General features: G+C 39.7%; 1 protein-coding gene across 5 annotated transcripts in view; it reads right to left on the bottom strand.

Annotated features, from left to right (window-relative positions):
• The window catches only part of LRP1B (LDL receptor related protein 1B), a 1,609,743-nt gene that overhangs the window by 258,392 nt on the left and 1,333,706 nt on the right, over nucleotides 1-17,645 (bottom strand). For all 5 annotated transcript variants that reach the window (XM_019480601.2, XM_059727405.1, XM_059727406.1 and 2 more), the window contains one exon: nucleotides 12,180-12,361. In XM_019480601.2, the coding sequence (XP_019336146.2) occupies nucleotides 12,180-12,361 (182 nt within the window). The remainder of the gene's footprint in view (nucleotides 1-12,179; nucleotides 12,362-17,645) is intronic.

Genomic DNA, 17,645 nt, shown 5'->3' with positions numbered 1-17,645 from the left:
CCATCTGTGAGGGACAAGAAGAGGAGATTATGCTCAGGGGAAACTAACATGGGTTCATTAGGGGCAGGTCCTGTCAGACCAACCTAGTTGCCTTTTATGATCAGGTCACAAAATCCTTGGATGCAGGTGTCATGGTGAACATAGTCTTTCTGGACTTTAGGAAGGCCTTTGATACTGCCTCTCACCCCATTCTCATTAAAAAATTAGGCGACTGTGGCACTGATGCCTACACAATCAGATGGATCACAAATTGGCTAGAGGGCTGCCCCCAGAGAGTGGTGGTGGAAAGGTAATTTACAACCTGGGCAGTGGAGTGTCCCATGGCTCAGTCCTCAGGCCTGTACTGTTTAACATCTTTATCAGCAACTTGGACGAGGGGGTGAAAAGTGCCTTGTTCAAATTTGTGCATGACGCTAAGATGTGGAGAGAGGTGGGCACTCTAGAAGGGAGGGACAGGCTACAACTAGATCTGGACAGGTTACAGGGTGGATGAGAATACGATGGGATTCAATGCTGACAACTGCAAGGAACTGCACCTAGGGAGAAAGAACCAGCAGCATACCTACAGGCTGGGGAACTCCCTTCTTGTCAGCACAAAGGCAGAAAAGGATCTTGGAGTCATTATTGATTCCAAGATGAACATGGGTCACCAGTGCAAGGATGTGGTCAGTAAGGCTAAGTGCATCTTGTCATGCATCCACAGATGCATCACAAGCAGGTCCAAGGAGGTGATCCTCTCCCTCTATGCAACATTTTTCAGGCCGTAGTTGGAGTACTGCATCCAGTTCTGGATGCCACACTTCAGGAGGGACGAGGACAGCATTGGGAGGGTCCAGAGGAGGGCCACTCTCATGGTCAGGGAGCAGCAGGGCAGGCCCTACGAGGCAAGGCTATTGACCTGAACCTGTTCAGCCTCCACAAGACAAGGCTGAGGGAATCTGGTGGCCATCTACAAACTTACCGGGGGGGGACTAGCGGTGAATGGGAGAGGCCCTGTTCCCCCAAGCACTACCAGGAGTAACTAGGCATAACGGCCACAAGTTGATTGAGAGTACGTTCAGGCTAGACATCAGGAGGTGCTACTTCACAGTCAGGGTGGCTAGGATCTGGAACCAACTTCCAAGGGAAGTGGTGCTCACTTCTACCCTGGGGGTCTTCAAAAGGAGGCCAGATAATCATCTAGCCAGGGTTGTTTGACCCCAGCATTCTTTTCTTCCCATAGCAGGGGGTTGGACTCGATGATCTGCTCAGGTCCCTTCTGACCCTACCAACTATGAAACTATGTATACAAATGTGAGATGAATGAGCAATAAACAATATAACCTGGAAGGTGCAGCCTATGAAAAGAACTATGATCTGATTGGCATTGCTGAGACCTGGTGGGACAGCTCTTAAGAACAGAATGTGAACATCAAGGGTTAGACTTTATTTCAGAAGGGCAGGGTTTGGAGAAACAGTGGTGGTGTTGCCTTAGACGTCAAAAACATATACACTTGTTCCCTGGTTCAGGAGGAAAAAAGATGGCAAAGCAGGATGTTTTTGAGTGAAGATTAAAGGTGAAAGATGCAGCATCAATATAATGGTGGGAATTTATTATAGGCCACCTAATCAATAATGAGAGGTGGATAAGCCACTGTTTGGGCAGGTGACAAATCCATCCAAAAGCTATGGGATGGTAATGATGGGAGACTTCAGTTTTCCAGACATCTGCTGGAAGAATAATGCAACCACAATTAAAATGTCATGCCCGTTCCTAACTGCCAGTGTGGAGGACAATTTTCTCTTTTAGAAAGTGGAGGATGCAATTATGGGATCATCTATCTTGCATCTTGTCCTGACCAACAGAGAAAATCTGATGAAGGCAATGGGTAACTTAGAATAAAGTGATCACAATACAATAGAATTCCAGGTCCTGAGACAGGGAAAGCATGAGGTCAGCAAACTTAGGATGCTAGATTTCAAAAAGGCGGATTTCATTTCACTCAAGGAGCTATATGTATGCTGTCATGGGCGACTGAAGGATAAAGGTGCCTAGCAGGGCTGGGAGTAATTAAGGGGCACAGTACTGGAAGGCCAAAAAAAAAACTGTCCTGACACGATGGAAGCAGAAGAAGAATGACAAGGGACAAATAAGGCTGCACAAGGAACTTGTAAATAGGCAGGGAAAAAATGGCCAGGTCACCAAAGATATGTACCAGGAAATAGCAAGAATCTACAGGGACAAAATTAGGAAGGCAAAGATAAAGAATGAGCTGCACCTAGCAAAGGAGGTCAAGGACAACAAAAAGAGGTTCTATAAGTTGGCCAGAATAGAAGGATCCAGGAAGCCATGGATCCTCTGTTAACAAGTGAGAGGGAAACTCATAACCAAAGGTATAAAGAAGGCAGAGCTACTCGACAGCAACTTCACAAAAAAAATTAAGCTGCCAGACACTTAATAGGAATGATCTGGATAAGGAAGAGGACAAGCTGAGAGAAGAGATCAAAAAGATACAGTCAGAGAACTTTTGTTGGGTCTGAATGAATTCAAGTCAGCAGGGCAGGACAAGCTTAATTCCAGAGTCCTGAAGGAACTGGCAGAGAAGATCTCAGAGCACTTGGCAATGATCTTCATGAAGTCATGGGAGATGGGCCAGGTACCAGAGGACTGGAAAAGGGCCAACATCATCCTACTCATTAAAAAGGGAAGAAGGAGGACTTAGGGAACTACAGACCAGTTAGCTTCACCTCAATACCTGGGAAATTACTGAAGCATAGCCTAAGGAAGGCCATCTGCAAGCATTTGAAAAACAAAACTTGTCAAACAAACCTGATCTTCTTCTTTGACAAAGTAACTACTTCGGTGGATGAAGGGAATGCTGTGGATATTGTGCATCTGGACTTCAGCAAGGATTTTGGAAAGGTCCCACATGACCTTCTTATAAACAAATTAGATAAATGTGGGTTGAATCAAACTACCACAAAGTGGACACATAACTGGCTCAATAGCCACAACCGAAGGCTAATTATTAATGGGTCCATGTTAGAAATGCAGGAGGTTTCTAATGGAGACCCCAGGGATTCTGTCCTCTGCCAAGTGCTGTTCAATGTGTTTGTTAGTGATTTGGAAGCTGGCATAGGAAGTTCTTGAGCAAGTTTGCAGACAACATGAAACTGGGAAGGATTGTGAACATCTTGGAGGATGCAAGAGCAATTCAGAAAGATCTCAACAGATTGGAAAGTTGAGCTAAAGCTAACCAGATGAAATTCAATGTGGAAAAATGCAGGGTGCTACTTTTTGAGAGGAATAATAAAAAACACAAATACAAAATGGGAGACACCTGGCTGGATGGCAACTCCATGGAAAAGAACTTGGGAGTCTTTGTAGATCACAGACTCAATACGAGTCTGCAGTGTGATACAGCCATACAAAAGATGAAAGCAGTTTTGGGCTGCATCAATAAAAGTATTAAGTGCAAGACATGGGAGGTGATAGTGCTTCTCTACTCAACACTAGTTAGGCTTCATCTGGAGTACTGTGTGTGCAGTTCCATGCTCCACATTTTTAAAAGGATGTGGAGAAGTTAGAGAGAATCTAATAGTGGGCAACAAAGATGATAAAGGGCTTAGAAAGCACGTTATATGAGGTAAGTTAGGCTGTTAGGTCTATATTGTGTCAGGGTTGAGGATAGTGTTATGTAGTGTTTAGATTATGAATTGTAGAGGATGGTTTGGATAAGGCTGATCCTACCCTCTGTCAGTTGGACTAGATGGCCTACATCTTTATTACTCTAATTATTGTCAGTAACAACAGAAATGTTACCTCTCAAACAATTTTAGACAGTTTAAAAACATCATTGCACAATGACACTTCCTGATACTTCACAAAACATCATTTTGATAGTCCCAATGTGATATTGCAAAAGACATCTTTTCATCATGGACAATCTCCCATCTGTAGCAAGGCTGACAGATTTTCCAAAAAGAAAAACAGAGATAACTGACAGAGAAATTTAATGCCTATGGCTGAAGAAATGTGACTGCACGTGGAAGCTTGCTAAAAACTTTTTTCCAACTACTCAATTGGTCTACTCAAAGAACCTTGCCTGCCAGAGAAATTTAATACAACACTAAAATGGTGGGAAATAAGAAAACAGCAAATGTGTTGGGTATTTTGTTCCTGTTTTTTCCTCCTATTTGACAATATTCAACCATAATACAGAGCATATCTCATAATACACATTTTACATAATTTTGCTGATGTACAGGTAATCATTTCTTATCCATTGCCCATTGAGCCACAGTGTGAGAGAAAAAATTGCATTAATAGGACTGTTCACCATGAAATGTAGACTTAAATGCAAGGATATATTATATTATTTCTTACTTGAACCTGGTACCCATTACTTGTATTTGGCAGGTGGCAACAACCTATACATTTTATTGTGTTCATTTTAAATCTTGGCCAAAAATATATCACCAAAAAAGTTATATTAAAGAAATATGAGAGTCACTTGGTGTAATATGATCAAACTCTTCCATAAGGAGCTGAAATGGTAGCAGGTACCTATTCTCAAGGCTTTGGGAACAGTTGAGGGTAGTGATGCACGTGATTGTAATGGAAATTTTTTGGATCATTCTCTATTAGCAAAATAATGAAGCATATAATATAATTTTTGTTACTGTGACAATATTTGGATCTTGGGAGCACTGGATTTGCAGATGAATACAAGGCTTTAACCTGTGGCCTAGCAGAGCTGCTAACCACAAGGCAGAATGACAGCTAAGCCAGCCATTTGCTTATGCTAACCATCTTAACTGTGTTAACCATTTTTCTGGAAAAGCAGCAAGTAAGCCTGTGTGAGTTTGTGTCCTGTGAATGAGGTGACATTTTAGAACTGTGGAAGATGGTACAACCTGAGACAGAAAAACAGACTGGAACGTGGAAAACAACACGTAATTGGTAACAGAATCTGAGATGAAGATATGTGAAAAGGTGAATGGTGACTGGTGAAGAAGCCTCCAGAAGCTTCTAGGTTTTGGTCAAAGTCTGTCCATTGACCGAAGGAGAGAAGTCAAAGTCTTAGACATGCGCTCAGAGCAAAAAGACATGTAAATGAATGAAATGCATAGGTAATTCCACGCTAATGAAGCAAACAGTAAACAGAGGTGGAGCTTGAGATGGGAGGAGAAATGGGTGGAACAAAAGGAGGAACAGAGGTGGAATGAATGTTAATGAGTATAAACCAAAGTGTATATATGTGGGAAAAAACTATTGTTCAGGGCATGTCCCCTGGTTCACGGGCTGTGTGTCTGAGAGGGACCTTTGTCTGAAATTGTCTCCATTCTGAATAAAGCTGTTGCAAGCAATGTGTGCTGGTGTTTGCTCCCTGCTTGCTCTGGCTAATGAGTAACAGGACCCATGAGCAATTGGAGCATCGTCTCCCTAGTCATTGCGCGCTGCATGCAGTTGGGGTCTACTCTAATTCATTATCAATTAAATAACAGAAGAGAATTTATAAAGAACATAGCAAAGATTACTAGAATGGAGCAGAAATCCAGTCTTGCTCAGAAATGTTTTTTAATGAAAGAGAGTTTGTATTTGTCTGAAAAAAACACAAAGCAAGGACAGGGAGATTCTTCAGTAAGAATTTAAATAGCTGTGATGTTATATAAAAAACTTCTTCTTCATATACCAGTGGTGGTGTGTATATACACATACACAGACATATTCACTATGCAAGCATATATTTTCTGTCATCTTCAACAAGATAAGCTATCTTAATAACTCTTTTTGGACTGTCACCTCTCTGTGTGATCAAAAAGCACAATGCATAGTCGACTTTTACTCCTACTTCGTGTTTTCTCTCTCTTGCATTCAATCTTAATAAACCATCATTATAAATCAACCCCAGATCTCAATCAAATAGGTATTTAAAAGTATGGAAGTATTATGAAAAGTGACTGTAAAAATAGCATTCTTGGATTATTAGCCTTTAGAGTTTTCAAATTAAATGTAAATTAATTATACTTTTTATTTGTCATATTTTTCTCGTAAGTGCTTAAGTTCCTGGGATACCTAGATCTAATTTTCAAAAGTGACATAAACACTCAGGAGTTTAAGGCCACTGACAAACATTAAAGAGAAGGCATGTGGGAATCTGATGTGTGATCCCAACAATTGTGCACCCTGTCAAGCCCAGAATCATGATCCCAGACTCCTTCACTGGTAATCTTCACTTCTGTGGTGAATGGTGCATTCGCACAGCTGAGAACTCTGATCACTGGTTCAGATTAACAGTTTATCATGTTTTAAGAGTAATGTATGTCAGGGGCCTCCAGGACATCATGGCTATGTTATTCTAACACTAGATACCTAGAGTTCATTGGCATTTTTTCGATCTTAGGTACTTTTGAAATTTATATCCAAGATGGCTTATTTCTTCAGCAAGCCATCTAATAATTGAGGCCTTATTGCACACACAGTTGCATTTTCAACAAAGGTTAGTGAGATTACATTATTATAAGAAAGGAAAAACATCATGTAAAGACATCAGACCAACTTCAGCTTTCTTAATTAAAAGCAGAGCAACTATACTAATGCCAATAGAGTTATTTTTTTCTTATTTGCACTAGTATGAAAGCAGACTTTAAAGATGAGCATGAGTAACAGAGGGCAGAATTTGAAGTTTATACATGGTTTCACTAATAGTTAAAGCAAGACAATTCTCTTAACATAGGAAAGTGCATTTTTGTTTTGAAGGAACAATTCACAGATACACACACACATACATACACACACACACGCACATATACATACACACACAATTTCATTTTGAATGAAAAATTAAAATGTTTTCAGATTAAACAACTCAAAAAATGTATATATATATGTTTTCAGCTTAAACTATATACTTTTTTATTTTTTAATCTGAAAATATTTTAATTTTTCATTTCAAAATGAAATTTGTTTCTAAAAGTCCCTACATTTTTTTTTATTTTTATTTTTTTAGAAAAGGTACAGAAATTTTCATTTGGGGTTTAAAGAAAGGTTTATGACATTTATATTTTTCAATGTGGCCAGCAGAATGAAATGAATTTTCTCTGAACAGTAGTGAGGACAAAGATTTTTCTAGAATCTGCAAAAATAATAAAGAGTGAAGAGAAAAGAAAATGACATAGGGTCTTGGCTGCTACTGAGATTAATTTGTTTAAAAAACCCTTTAATTTTAATTCTAAATTGAGCATATATGGTAAGGAAAAAGAAAGACATAGAACCCCATAATGCAATGTTTTAGTCACTTTGCCTGTTAGAACTGCACGATGAACAAAAGTTACTAACACCAAGGAACTGATGAATTTCTCCTTTCTATCAATCTTTCAGGCAATTACCATAAAACATCATTTAGCCATTAACTGCCTAGAGCACTCACTGCACAAGCTTCTTAAGCCCCTGAAGCTGATAACTATGGTGACAGTTATTGGTAAAATGTCCCTTAGATTACCACCTGACAGAGAAGCACTTAAGGCTCAGGCTTTGCCTGGAGGGACATGACTCCTGGTCATTCCAGGATCTATTAAAGAGACCTGGTCCTGCATGTGAAGGAAGTACTTCTTGCCTCATTCACCTCCTCAATTTCTTCAATGTCCAATTAAAAATATATTCAAATTGTAAAAAAATCTCGATTTACACATTAATAACATTTCTTCCCCATTTTTAAATCAAATGGAAATCTTGATGTCATATTTTAAGAAGAAAAGGCAGCCTTTGTTCCTGCCTGTTCAGCCCTGCTTGAGATTACTGAAGTGTATTTAACTCATGTGAGAAAATATTTTTTTTAATTTGCATTTTTACCTGTTGTGCATTGAAGCTGGTTATAGACACTTGGGGAGGTTAGGGGGTGGTTAGATCAATTTAAAAATGGCCACCTGATCTAAGGTAAGTTGGAATGAGGGCTGTAGAGGGAGGGCAGGTTGGGGAGCTCAGGGGGACAAGCAGGCTGGACGGTCTATGGTGGAATCAAGGGGTCAGATGGAGTCCATAAGGGGGTAAGAGAGAAGAGGGACTAGGGGGGACAAGCATCATCTTCAGAGGGGATCAGGGAGCCAATGGGGGCTCTGCAGGGGATTGGGGGAAAATGGGATCCATGGGAGGGATTGAGGGGGGGGGACAGGTGGGTTCCTGGATGATTTGGCAGGATCAGGGGGGCTTTCAGGGTCCTTGGGGGGTGGGGAATGGGGGAATGGCAGCTCTCTCCTCCACCCCACAGGAACAGGGGCTAATTTTGGCCCCCCTAATTCCTCCCCAGCCCCTCCCCCTCCAGCAAACCAAACACCTCTCCTCACCAGGACTTACTTTCTCAATTCCTGCCATCAGTTAATGCTGATAAAACCACCACTGGGAGTGGCTTTCAGGATGTGGGGTTTGGTGGGCTCTGTGGAAGGGAGGTAGCTGGTCTGTGTGTCAGGAGGCTGTCCATCTGTGGGTGGCATGAGGGCCCTGGGGGCTAAAAACAGGCCAGTGCCAAAGAAACAGGCAGAAAAAGTGAAGCCCTGGAGCTGGGGCCAGCAGCTGGGCTTTCCTGGATCTGGGGCTGTGCTGGAAACTGTATAGACATTATGGGGTTAGCTTAGGGTTAACTGAGATCAGGTTGGCCATTTTTAGACAGATCAAACCTTCCGAGAACTTCTGTACCGATTACACTTAGATTCACCTAACTAGAGATCTAACTGTAAGGTCCACACTTGGGTGAACTAAGTTAGACTGGGTGGCCATTTTTAATGAGATCTAATCTCCCCCAACCTACCTGAACATCTGTACATACCCTGAATGTCTGTATTTATGTTCTACACTATCTCAGCGGGTTCTGCCCACACTGTATTATCTTGTGTTGCTGTTCTGCTTTTATCATCTAATGTCAAAGGGGTGTTAGTTAAAAAAAAGATGGGTTTCCTTCTTCTTCCTTGTGTGATCTCTCCAGGACAAGAGACCACACAGAGATGGTAAACCATCATTTTTTTAAACTTTAATTGTTAAAAATATCACGATGCCGGTATGTTTGTATAAAGACTTGCAAATAAAAAACAAAAAACAAAAGCATTTCACAAAACCTACATGTCCAAAGCAGATAAAATGCAGCTCCAAACATCCTACAAGGGAGAAAGGCAGTATACAACAGAAAGCACCCTGTCAAAAAGCATGAGGAAGTGGGGGATTTTATCACACACTCCAATACAAAACCCTTTTCTTATTAAAAATGCTATGATAGTTTTCATAACCTTGCAGTATAGCTAGGACCTTAGTTCTGGATATCTTATCTGAAGGGATGACCTGATCTACTGTAATATCATTTCAAATTGCACGACAACTGCTTGATGATAAGAAATTGGAAAAAGTAATGATTTCATTCTGGCTTTGGCTATCCTCTAGTTTAAAAATATGTATTATTATTACATTACTTTTTGTTGCTTTCACACAAAAAAATGATAGAGCCCAGTTCTCCCCTAAGTGGCAAAAGTCTAGGTCAGGAACCTTAGTTTAAACTTCTTTTCTTTTTGTAAGTTATTCTGTCAGGTAAGTGTTATGTTTTTGTTCTTTAAAAAGAGAGCATACAATAAGCAAACAGAATGATCTTATACTACAATATTTATGTTGGTCTGAAAAGAAACAATACTATGGAAAGAGCCTTTTCCCTCATCTCCATGGCTAAGTACAGAGAGCCAAAAAGCCCGAGGCTGAATTGATTCAATCTTTGCAGGTTAGTCTAAGCTGTGCAGATTGAACCAATAAGCAAGAGAACAGACATTCATTTTTGTTTCCACAAATGCAGCCACATGCCTGCAGTGACCCGGGCAAGAAGCTGGGGGATGCTAGAGCTCGAGTAGGCAGCTTGGGTAAAGGCTGCTGACCTGTGAGGGCGGTTTGTGGCGCTGGTACAAAGCAACCTAACATGCTGGGAGAATGTCAGTTAACTTGAATTTGGAGGGGATCTGGGACAGAAGTTCATTAGATCGATTTAGCCTAAATCAGTTAAGTCTGATACTATATTCATCCAGGTTTATCTTAAAGTAGTTCTGGCCATTTTGAAAGCAGTTTATGTGCACTGAACTTCTGTTGTTACAGATTTGAACCAGTTTTCAATCACTTATACTGATTTATCTATAATTTCTGTCTCTAGCCTATGTCCCCACCAACACCTATCCCCATCTCCACCTATAAAGATGAAGTCAGGAATCTTCATCCTTGAATAATGGAAACTGTTTGGAATCAGAAGTATGGTGATATTCCCTTTTGATACACCCTAGACCAGTTTCTTCCTTTTTTCAGTGGTATTTGAAAAGATTATGAGGGCCTAGGAACTAGAGATAGAAAAGAACTATTAATTTTCTTCCACTAAGGTGCTATAAAAGGTTTATTCGTCCTTCTAAAGCAGAAATCTCTTCACAAAAGAGAATATAATACATGTTTAGTTCACTGCAGAAAGGAAAGAAATCTTTCTGTCCTCCATGAGTTAAGGACTATTAGCCAATGCAGCTTGGAAAAAGAAAGGGGTAAATTATTTAATGCCAAGTTTTCCATCTCATAATTTGAATAACATTCTTATTAATGATGATGTGCATTGTAAACATCCAGTCAAGAGAAGAAATTTTAAAGTATAAACCAGGTGTTAGAAATTTTCAGGTAAACTACTATAGAGGTTTCAATGGACAATGTAAACACACATGAGTGTTTATTGGTGACTTGACTGTGCTTTTTGTTTATGAAGCAATAACTGAATACTGAGCTAAATAAACCCAGAGGGCAAATGCTGTGATATTACATTTATTGCCTCATAAACAGGAAGTGCTGTGAAGTTGTTATATGATAACGTCTCTTTCACTTAGGATTTAATTTTTTTTCTGCTATAAGCTGACTGAAGTGCATATTTTTTATTTGGTTATTTCCAATAGGGGGTTAGTGTTTTACAGACAGGAATGACAATGAAGTCTCAGCTATGGAAAGCTTACAAGGAAATATTGATAAAGTCATGCTTGTCATGGGCCACATTATTTACTTAATTGATTTTTAAATGTTCCAATATAGAAGTGTCTGAGTTCATATAAATTCTCAAATGGACACTGAGTTATAAGGAACTCAGCCTACACATTTTAAGAACCTTTAAAAAACTATTCTCTACCAGTGAATTACTAATTGTTCATGATCCTTGTGACTTCCATTATGATTAACCTTCAGAACACAATGAAAAAAAAAATACTGGCCCTCAAAGTAGACCAAGAATCCTAAAGTAGATGGATTTATTTGCAATGCAATGACTACCAGTGAAACAATGTGTTGATATTTAAATTGATACCTTTAGGCTTCATGTAGCACAACTTCTTTAAAGTTGTGACAATTCCAATTTAATTCCGTCTTGTAGAAAGGCTACCTGGGCTCTATTTACATTTGGAAGAATATGTTTGAAGCTATAAGGATGAAGGTTTTGTACATTTTTAGAGGAAGCTGATATTTATTACAGAAACCAACAGGGTTCCTAGAGAAGTGGTGTTACTGAATGTCACTGAGTACTGACTAACGTCAACTATTAATCTGTGTATAAACCAATCCTATTATATAACATATGTGAAAGAAATGCAAAAGCTATTTTACGTAGGATTATAAGTGAATTTTTCATTCTTACAGTTCTTTAAACAGAAATCTGGAAAAAAAAGCTTTTTAAAGATGTATGTTACTTCAGTGCCTACAATTAATCTGGATAGCAGCAAACACAGGAAAACTGAACATCTATGCTGCAATTCACTGTAGCAGAAATTATCAATAAAAACCTGACATGTCTTAATATTTCATATTCCGGATGTAACCAGGCCATCTATCAAGCTGCACTTTGAGGCAACAAAATTAAAGAATATGGTATCTCTTAGAAAGTCAACAAAACAATTAAGAGGCACTAATTGTAAGTAACAAATAAGTATTTTTCATAACCTATATTCAACTCCATTACTATGTCTACTTATGCCATATGATGACAAGATAACCATTTTTATCCCTTGCAGCTGATAGATATGCAATGCATTTACAAATGAATTAATTAAAAAGATGAATAAATCATTTCTCTGTCCTGAGAAAAAAAACAGTATTTGAGGACATTAATATAGAAAATCACAATTAAATCACAAATAATTATGAAACTATTGCTCCATACCCATCTTGAGGATCTAATGACAGATCTCTAGGAAACTTCACCCTTTTGCTCACAAGAACCGTGGGGTATAAGCCGTTGAGTTTTGATACTTCAATAATCCTCTTTTCTGTGTCAGACCAATAGAGATTCTTTCCAATCCAGTCAACAGCGAGTGCATTGGGAACAGCTGTGTTATGTACTACCTAGAAAGATTCAAATGTAGTAAGTTATCAACTTAAATACTTATAATAAATTATAATAAATTGATGTTTGCATGTGGCAATACTATTTCTTTTGCAGGAAAACATATACTTCACTTTAATGCCAAGATGTTAAAGGATGCGTGTATAAGCATCCTTCATCAGGTAAACCAAAGGACATGCTTTATTGAGAAAGGTGAGAATGATCCTCCTCCCTTTTGATAAGCCCTGACCTCCTAATAATCAACCTTTCTTCTGCTATTTGTCTGTCTGCTAAATCTAAAAATCTCTCTCACACTCTCCAACTGTTTGTTTTTTATTATGCTGTACCTGGTTCATGGAGATCAGACCTGCAGAAGAATGTCTTGCATTCAAAAACTTGTCTAACTATATCCCAACTATATAGTTAGTCCAGTAAAATACATCACACTGAGACATCCTCACCTATTGCATAATTTCTGGACCATCACTCTTACATAACTGAGAAAAAAAAAAAAACTTGCAATCTCTGTTCCTAAATAATTCAATTGGCTGAAATTAGGAGTTCAATGAGAAGACTTTAAAAAAAATTCCATTAGATAGCACTGTATGATTGGGATTAGCTGGAAATAGTATTGGCTAGGTCTTTCTTATAAAAAGAATTGAGTCAAAAGGTGAAGAAGATGGCTTACTCAGCCAGATGAGGATTCCTCTGCTGTTACAAAGTTGGCATCACTGGCTCTGCACTGCCTCCTGAAAATCCTTGTATAGGCAGTGTTGGAACAGAGCATGGCTACCACCCTGCTGTGATCCATCAATGCCTGCTTGGGGGAAGAGTATCTTGGGACCCTTGTATCCAGTGGAACACAGAGCAGCCACAAATCTCTAAATGCATTAGAGGCTGAATTGGCCATGACTTGACTTTAAGATTATGGGGTCACCAAGGGACTTAACACATCTGACCTTGCCTCTGTGAATTGTGCTCAGCAGAACTCAGCTACAGCCAAGCACTGAGTGAGCCCTACGAATGAAACTAACTTTAGTGCATATCATACACAGTATTTGAGGTGACATTTTTAATATGGGTGTTAAGTACTATAGACAAACTGCTGTTGTCCTCCTGTGCCTTGAACATTTCACCAGAATATTTTCCTGTAAAATTAGCATCAGAGTATGCTCAAAAGTAAAAAATCCAAATTAACTTTCTCTAAGTTTCAAAATTGTACTTCTTTTTAAGTCTATAACATAACACTATAATCAAATGAATTCAACAGGGATCATCCTGTCCCTGAAAAATATCCAAGACTTTTAAAATACTATTATTGTATGCAATGATGATACTGTACACTTTAGCATATTATGTTCAGGTCTTTATTCTGGTCACTGACATAGCTTTTTATGAATGCTTGTACACTGGAATATAAAATCAATATGCTATCAAGGAAACACGCAGTACATTGTTATATATCCTACTGTATTCATCATATGTAGATTTCAAATATATATTTTACAGTTCTGTTAAAACTGTAAAACATACTTGAAAGCTTCAGTTTCTGGAAATAGTGTAAATACTTGAAAACATAAAATTGTCTGTTTCTTGCAAGATATTCTACTCCAAACATTATTATGGGTATATTCAAAAATATCTGATTAGATTCATTAAGATACCTACTATTTGATAGTCACCCTTAGATGCTCTTCTCATTTCAACCTCTTCTTTTTAACATGTGGACAAAGGAATCAAACATTTTTTTCCTAACACACTATTCTTCCCAACCATTCTAGTGGGGCATTGGAAAAATGGGTTATTATGGAGAAATAGATAGCTCAAGAAACTTTTACAATTTAGACTGATGTGGTCACACTATCTGAAAGCAGTGACCCAAATAATTAGACTTCTCTCCACTGGCCTTCAATTTGAAGGGGTACCAGAATTGCTTTTTCAGGGGTTTTCTAGTCATTCCGATAAATAATGTAGGTTTCTATTTAAAAAGTATAAATGCATATTTCATATCTATGTCTCTGCTTTCTTCTTTATTGTTCCACATGTGCAAGACTACAGATTTTACTTTGATCTCATATATTACATAAAAGTTTATATGCTTTTATATTTGACCCATGACTTTGAAACTTTGAAACTTCAACTCTTTAACCTTTTCTCCATTGCCAGATAAAATAGAAATATGAGACCACATCCAGCTTCCTAAATAGAGAAAATGAGGGTGGATAAGATGAAAAGATGTTATCTCCAGACATGGAAATATCTGGTAATAAATTTTCTGGAAAATTAATTTTCAGTTCAGGTTCATAACTTCTCCCCTATTCTGAGCCTTATGGAAAATAGTGAACATTAAACCAAACATGTATGAAAGGACAAAATAAAAAGATAACAGTGGTTATAGTTTGAGAAGAATATACCCCCCCACCACAAACACTTATTTACAAAAGTATCTTTATGCCATACTGTTTTATTAAAAGAATTATTTTCAGCAGATAGGAAGCCTATTATGTAATGCACAAAAAACATTACTGACGAAAGATCAGGCAAACCCTGATCATTCTGGTTATGGAAGATTTAGGATTTTGAAAAAGGGGGTGAAGATTGTTTGATACATCGTCACACATAGCACAACACATTTTTTGCCTCTTAAATTAGGAGCAGTACTAATATATAGGGACCTAGTGCTATATTATAGGGCTGTGCAAAGCTTCAGTCACTGATTCGATTCAGCAGAGATTTGGCCTGATTCAGTGGCCAAATCTCCAAATTCAAATCGAATCAGGAGACCCTTTAATCTCTCTCAATCAAATCAGAACCCTCCAAATTGATTCAGAGAGATTCAGAAAGATTTGGAGACTTGGACATAGATACAGCTTTAAATGTTTTTTCTACATACCTCAATGTACCAGCCAGCTTGTGAATGCTGAGATGCTGGGGCAGATGGAGCATCCAACAGGAGTAAGGGGCAGTCCCTAGCATGCTCAGTAGCAGACCTGGAAGTGGACCAGAAGCACTTCTGGTCCACTTCCTGGTCTACGGGGGAGCACACAGGGGGAGTTCCCTGCTCCCCTGCCTCAGTGACTGGTGCCTCCTGGGCCTGGTAGGGCACCTGGGGTCCCCTCACAGCTGATTGCTGAGCCAGGGGAGGCATGGTGGGGGGGGGGCTGGCGTGCTTGGCGGTGGACCTAAAAGTGACCAGAAGTAATTCCATTCCACTTCTGGGTTCAATGCCAAGCACATGCCCCGCTTCCCCATGCTCCTGTGGGTTGCTCCATCTGCCTCACCATTGCAGCATTCACGAGCCATACTTGGTACTTCAAGGTATGTAGAAAAAATATTTAAAGCTGTGTCTATGGCCAAATCACTTTAATGGAATGTACACTAATTTGCTAGATTCTATATTCAATTTAAAAAAAAAAAACTAAACAAAAAATTGTCATAAGATATTGTTTCATTAGTCCTGTATTCATTTTAGTTAAATGTACATCTCTTATTCAGATTCATAAAGAAAAATCTATTTTTCTTGAGTGTCTTGACAGTACCTCCAGTACTTCAGGGTCAGTCATTTCTATATCCAAGATAATATTACCACACCTAAATTAAGGTTTTCACTAGAGCTCAAAACAGTCTACAGAGCTGTGAAATGGAAGAGAGACATTGCTAGTAATGGCTAACAGATGGCTAAATGCAGAAGAAAGAATAGTTTGAACAGTGGAACATCAAAACCATTAAGGAGGAGAGAGAACCATTAACGTCTGTAAAGTGAAGAGAGATTATCAGGAATCAGGTAGATTGTAATGAGCAGAATAAACCTACCAACTATGCAATTTCATGATTTTCATGGAAACTGCAAATTCAGTTTCTGCAAAAAGCCTGGTTCCCACAAAAAAGTGCAAAAAAGGGAAAAAGAAAAAAAAGAAGAGGTACAAAACAGAAAGCATCAGGAAGGCTTGGGATCCTGAAGCATAGGGTGGGGGGAGGGGAGAGAAGAGGGAAAAAAAATCAAAGGCTAAGCTTCTGAATACAGACTTAGGAGCCAGTCAGGGGCCAGTCTTGGAGCTTGTAGAAAGAAACCTGACTTTCCCCTACCCCGCCTGCCTTTTTTTTTTCTTTTTCATCATGAATGCCCATCTCAGTGCTGCCTGCCTGCCCTCCTGCCAAGGAGCCCATGTATTTTGGTAGCACCATACAAGGAGCTGCCTCTTCTCCTGGTGTGCTCAAGCCTGTGGAAGCCATTAATAGCATCCTAGATTGCTTGCTAACATGTTAATTAATGGTTTCCATGGGCTTAATCTCCCGATTGAGCCCATGGAAGCCATTAATGGACATATTACTATTCAAGTCTGGGACACAGTTAAAGACTTTCATGGGCTTAATCAAACCTGCAGAACCCATTAACCCCATCCTACACTACTAAATATTGCAGTCTTTCATGGGCTTAATCAGGGAATTAAGTCCCCTGATTGGCCCATGAAAGCCATTAACTGACATGTTAGCAAGCCTGAGGTTGGGGCCATCTGCCAATCTCTGGGAAGGGATGGGACTCATGGGGTCTGTACGCCAATCAGAGGCACAGGATCTCTGCTGTGCTCCACTCTGCTATGAAAACAGTGCTGCCCTTCCGGACAGCTGGTTTTAAAGTTTGGGTGGAACAAAAATCAAAGTGGCAGGGGAAGTAATCACACTGCTTCACCCCCTACACCCGATACATTATTTTAATCAGTGGGCAGCGGAGTCCCCCAGGGCTCTGTCCTTGGGCCCACACTGTTCAATTTCTTTATCAGCGATTTGGATGACGGGGTGAAAAGCAACCTGTTTAAATTTGCTGATGATACCAAAATTTGGGGTGAGGTGGGCATGCTAATAGGGAGGGAAAGACTGCAGCAAGGCCTGGATGGGTTGCAGGGGTGGGCTAACAAAAACAGGATCCATTTCAATACAGACAAGTTCAGGGTGCTGCACTTGGGCAGTAGTAACTGGCAAAACACTTATAAGATGGGAAACTCCCTTCTTGAGAGCACGGAGGCAGAAAGAGATCTTGGAGTCATCACTGACTCCAAGATGAACATGGGCCGACAATGCAAGGTCACGGTTGGCAGGGCCAACTGGACCCTATCGTGCATCCACAGGTGCATCTCAAGTAGGGCCAAGGAGGTGATCCTCCCCCTCTACGCAACACTGGTCAGGCCACAGCTGGAGTACTGTGTCCAGTTCTGGGCACCCCACTTCAAGATGGATGTGGACAACATTGAGAGGGTCCAGAGGAGGGCCACCTGCATGATCCGGGGACAGCAGGGCAGACCCTAC

This window comes from Alligator mississippiensis, chromosome 4 (assembly GCF_030867095.1).
Source record: "Alligator mississippiensis isolate rAllMis1 chromosome 4, rAllMis1, whole genome shotgun sequence".
Taxonomy (NCBI): domain Eukaryota; kingdom Metazoa; phylum Chordata; order Crocodylia; family Alligatoridae; genus Alligator; species Alligator mississippiensis.
This window is presented reverse-complemented; position numbering and strand designations above follow the sequence as displayed.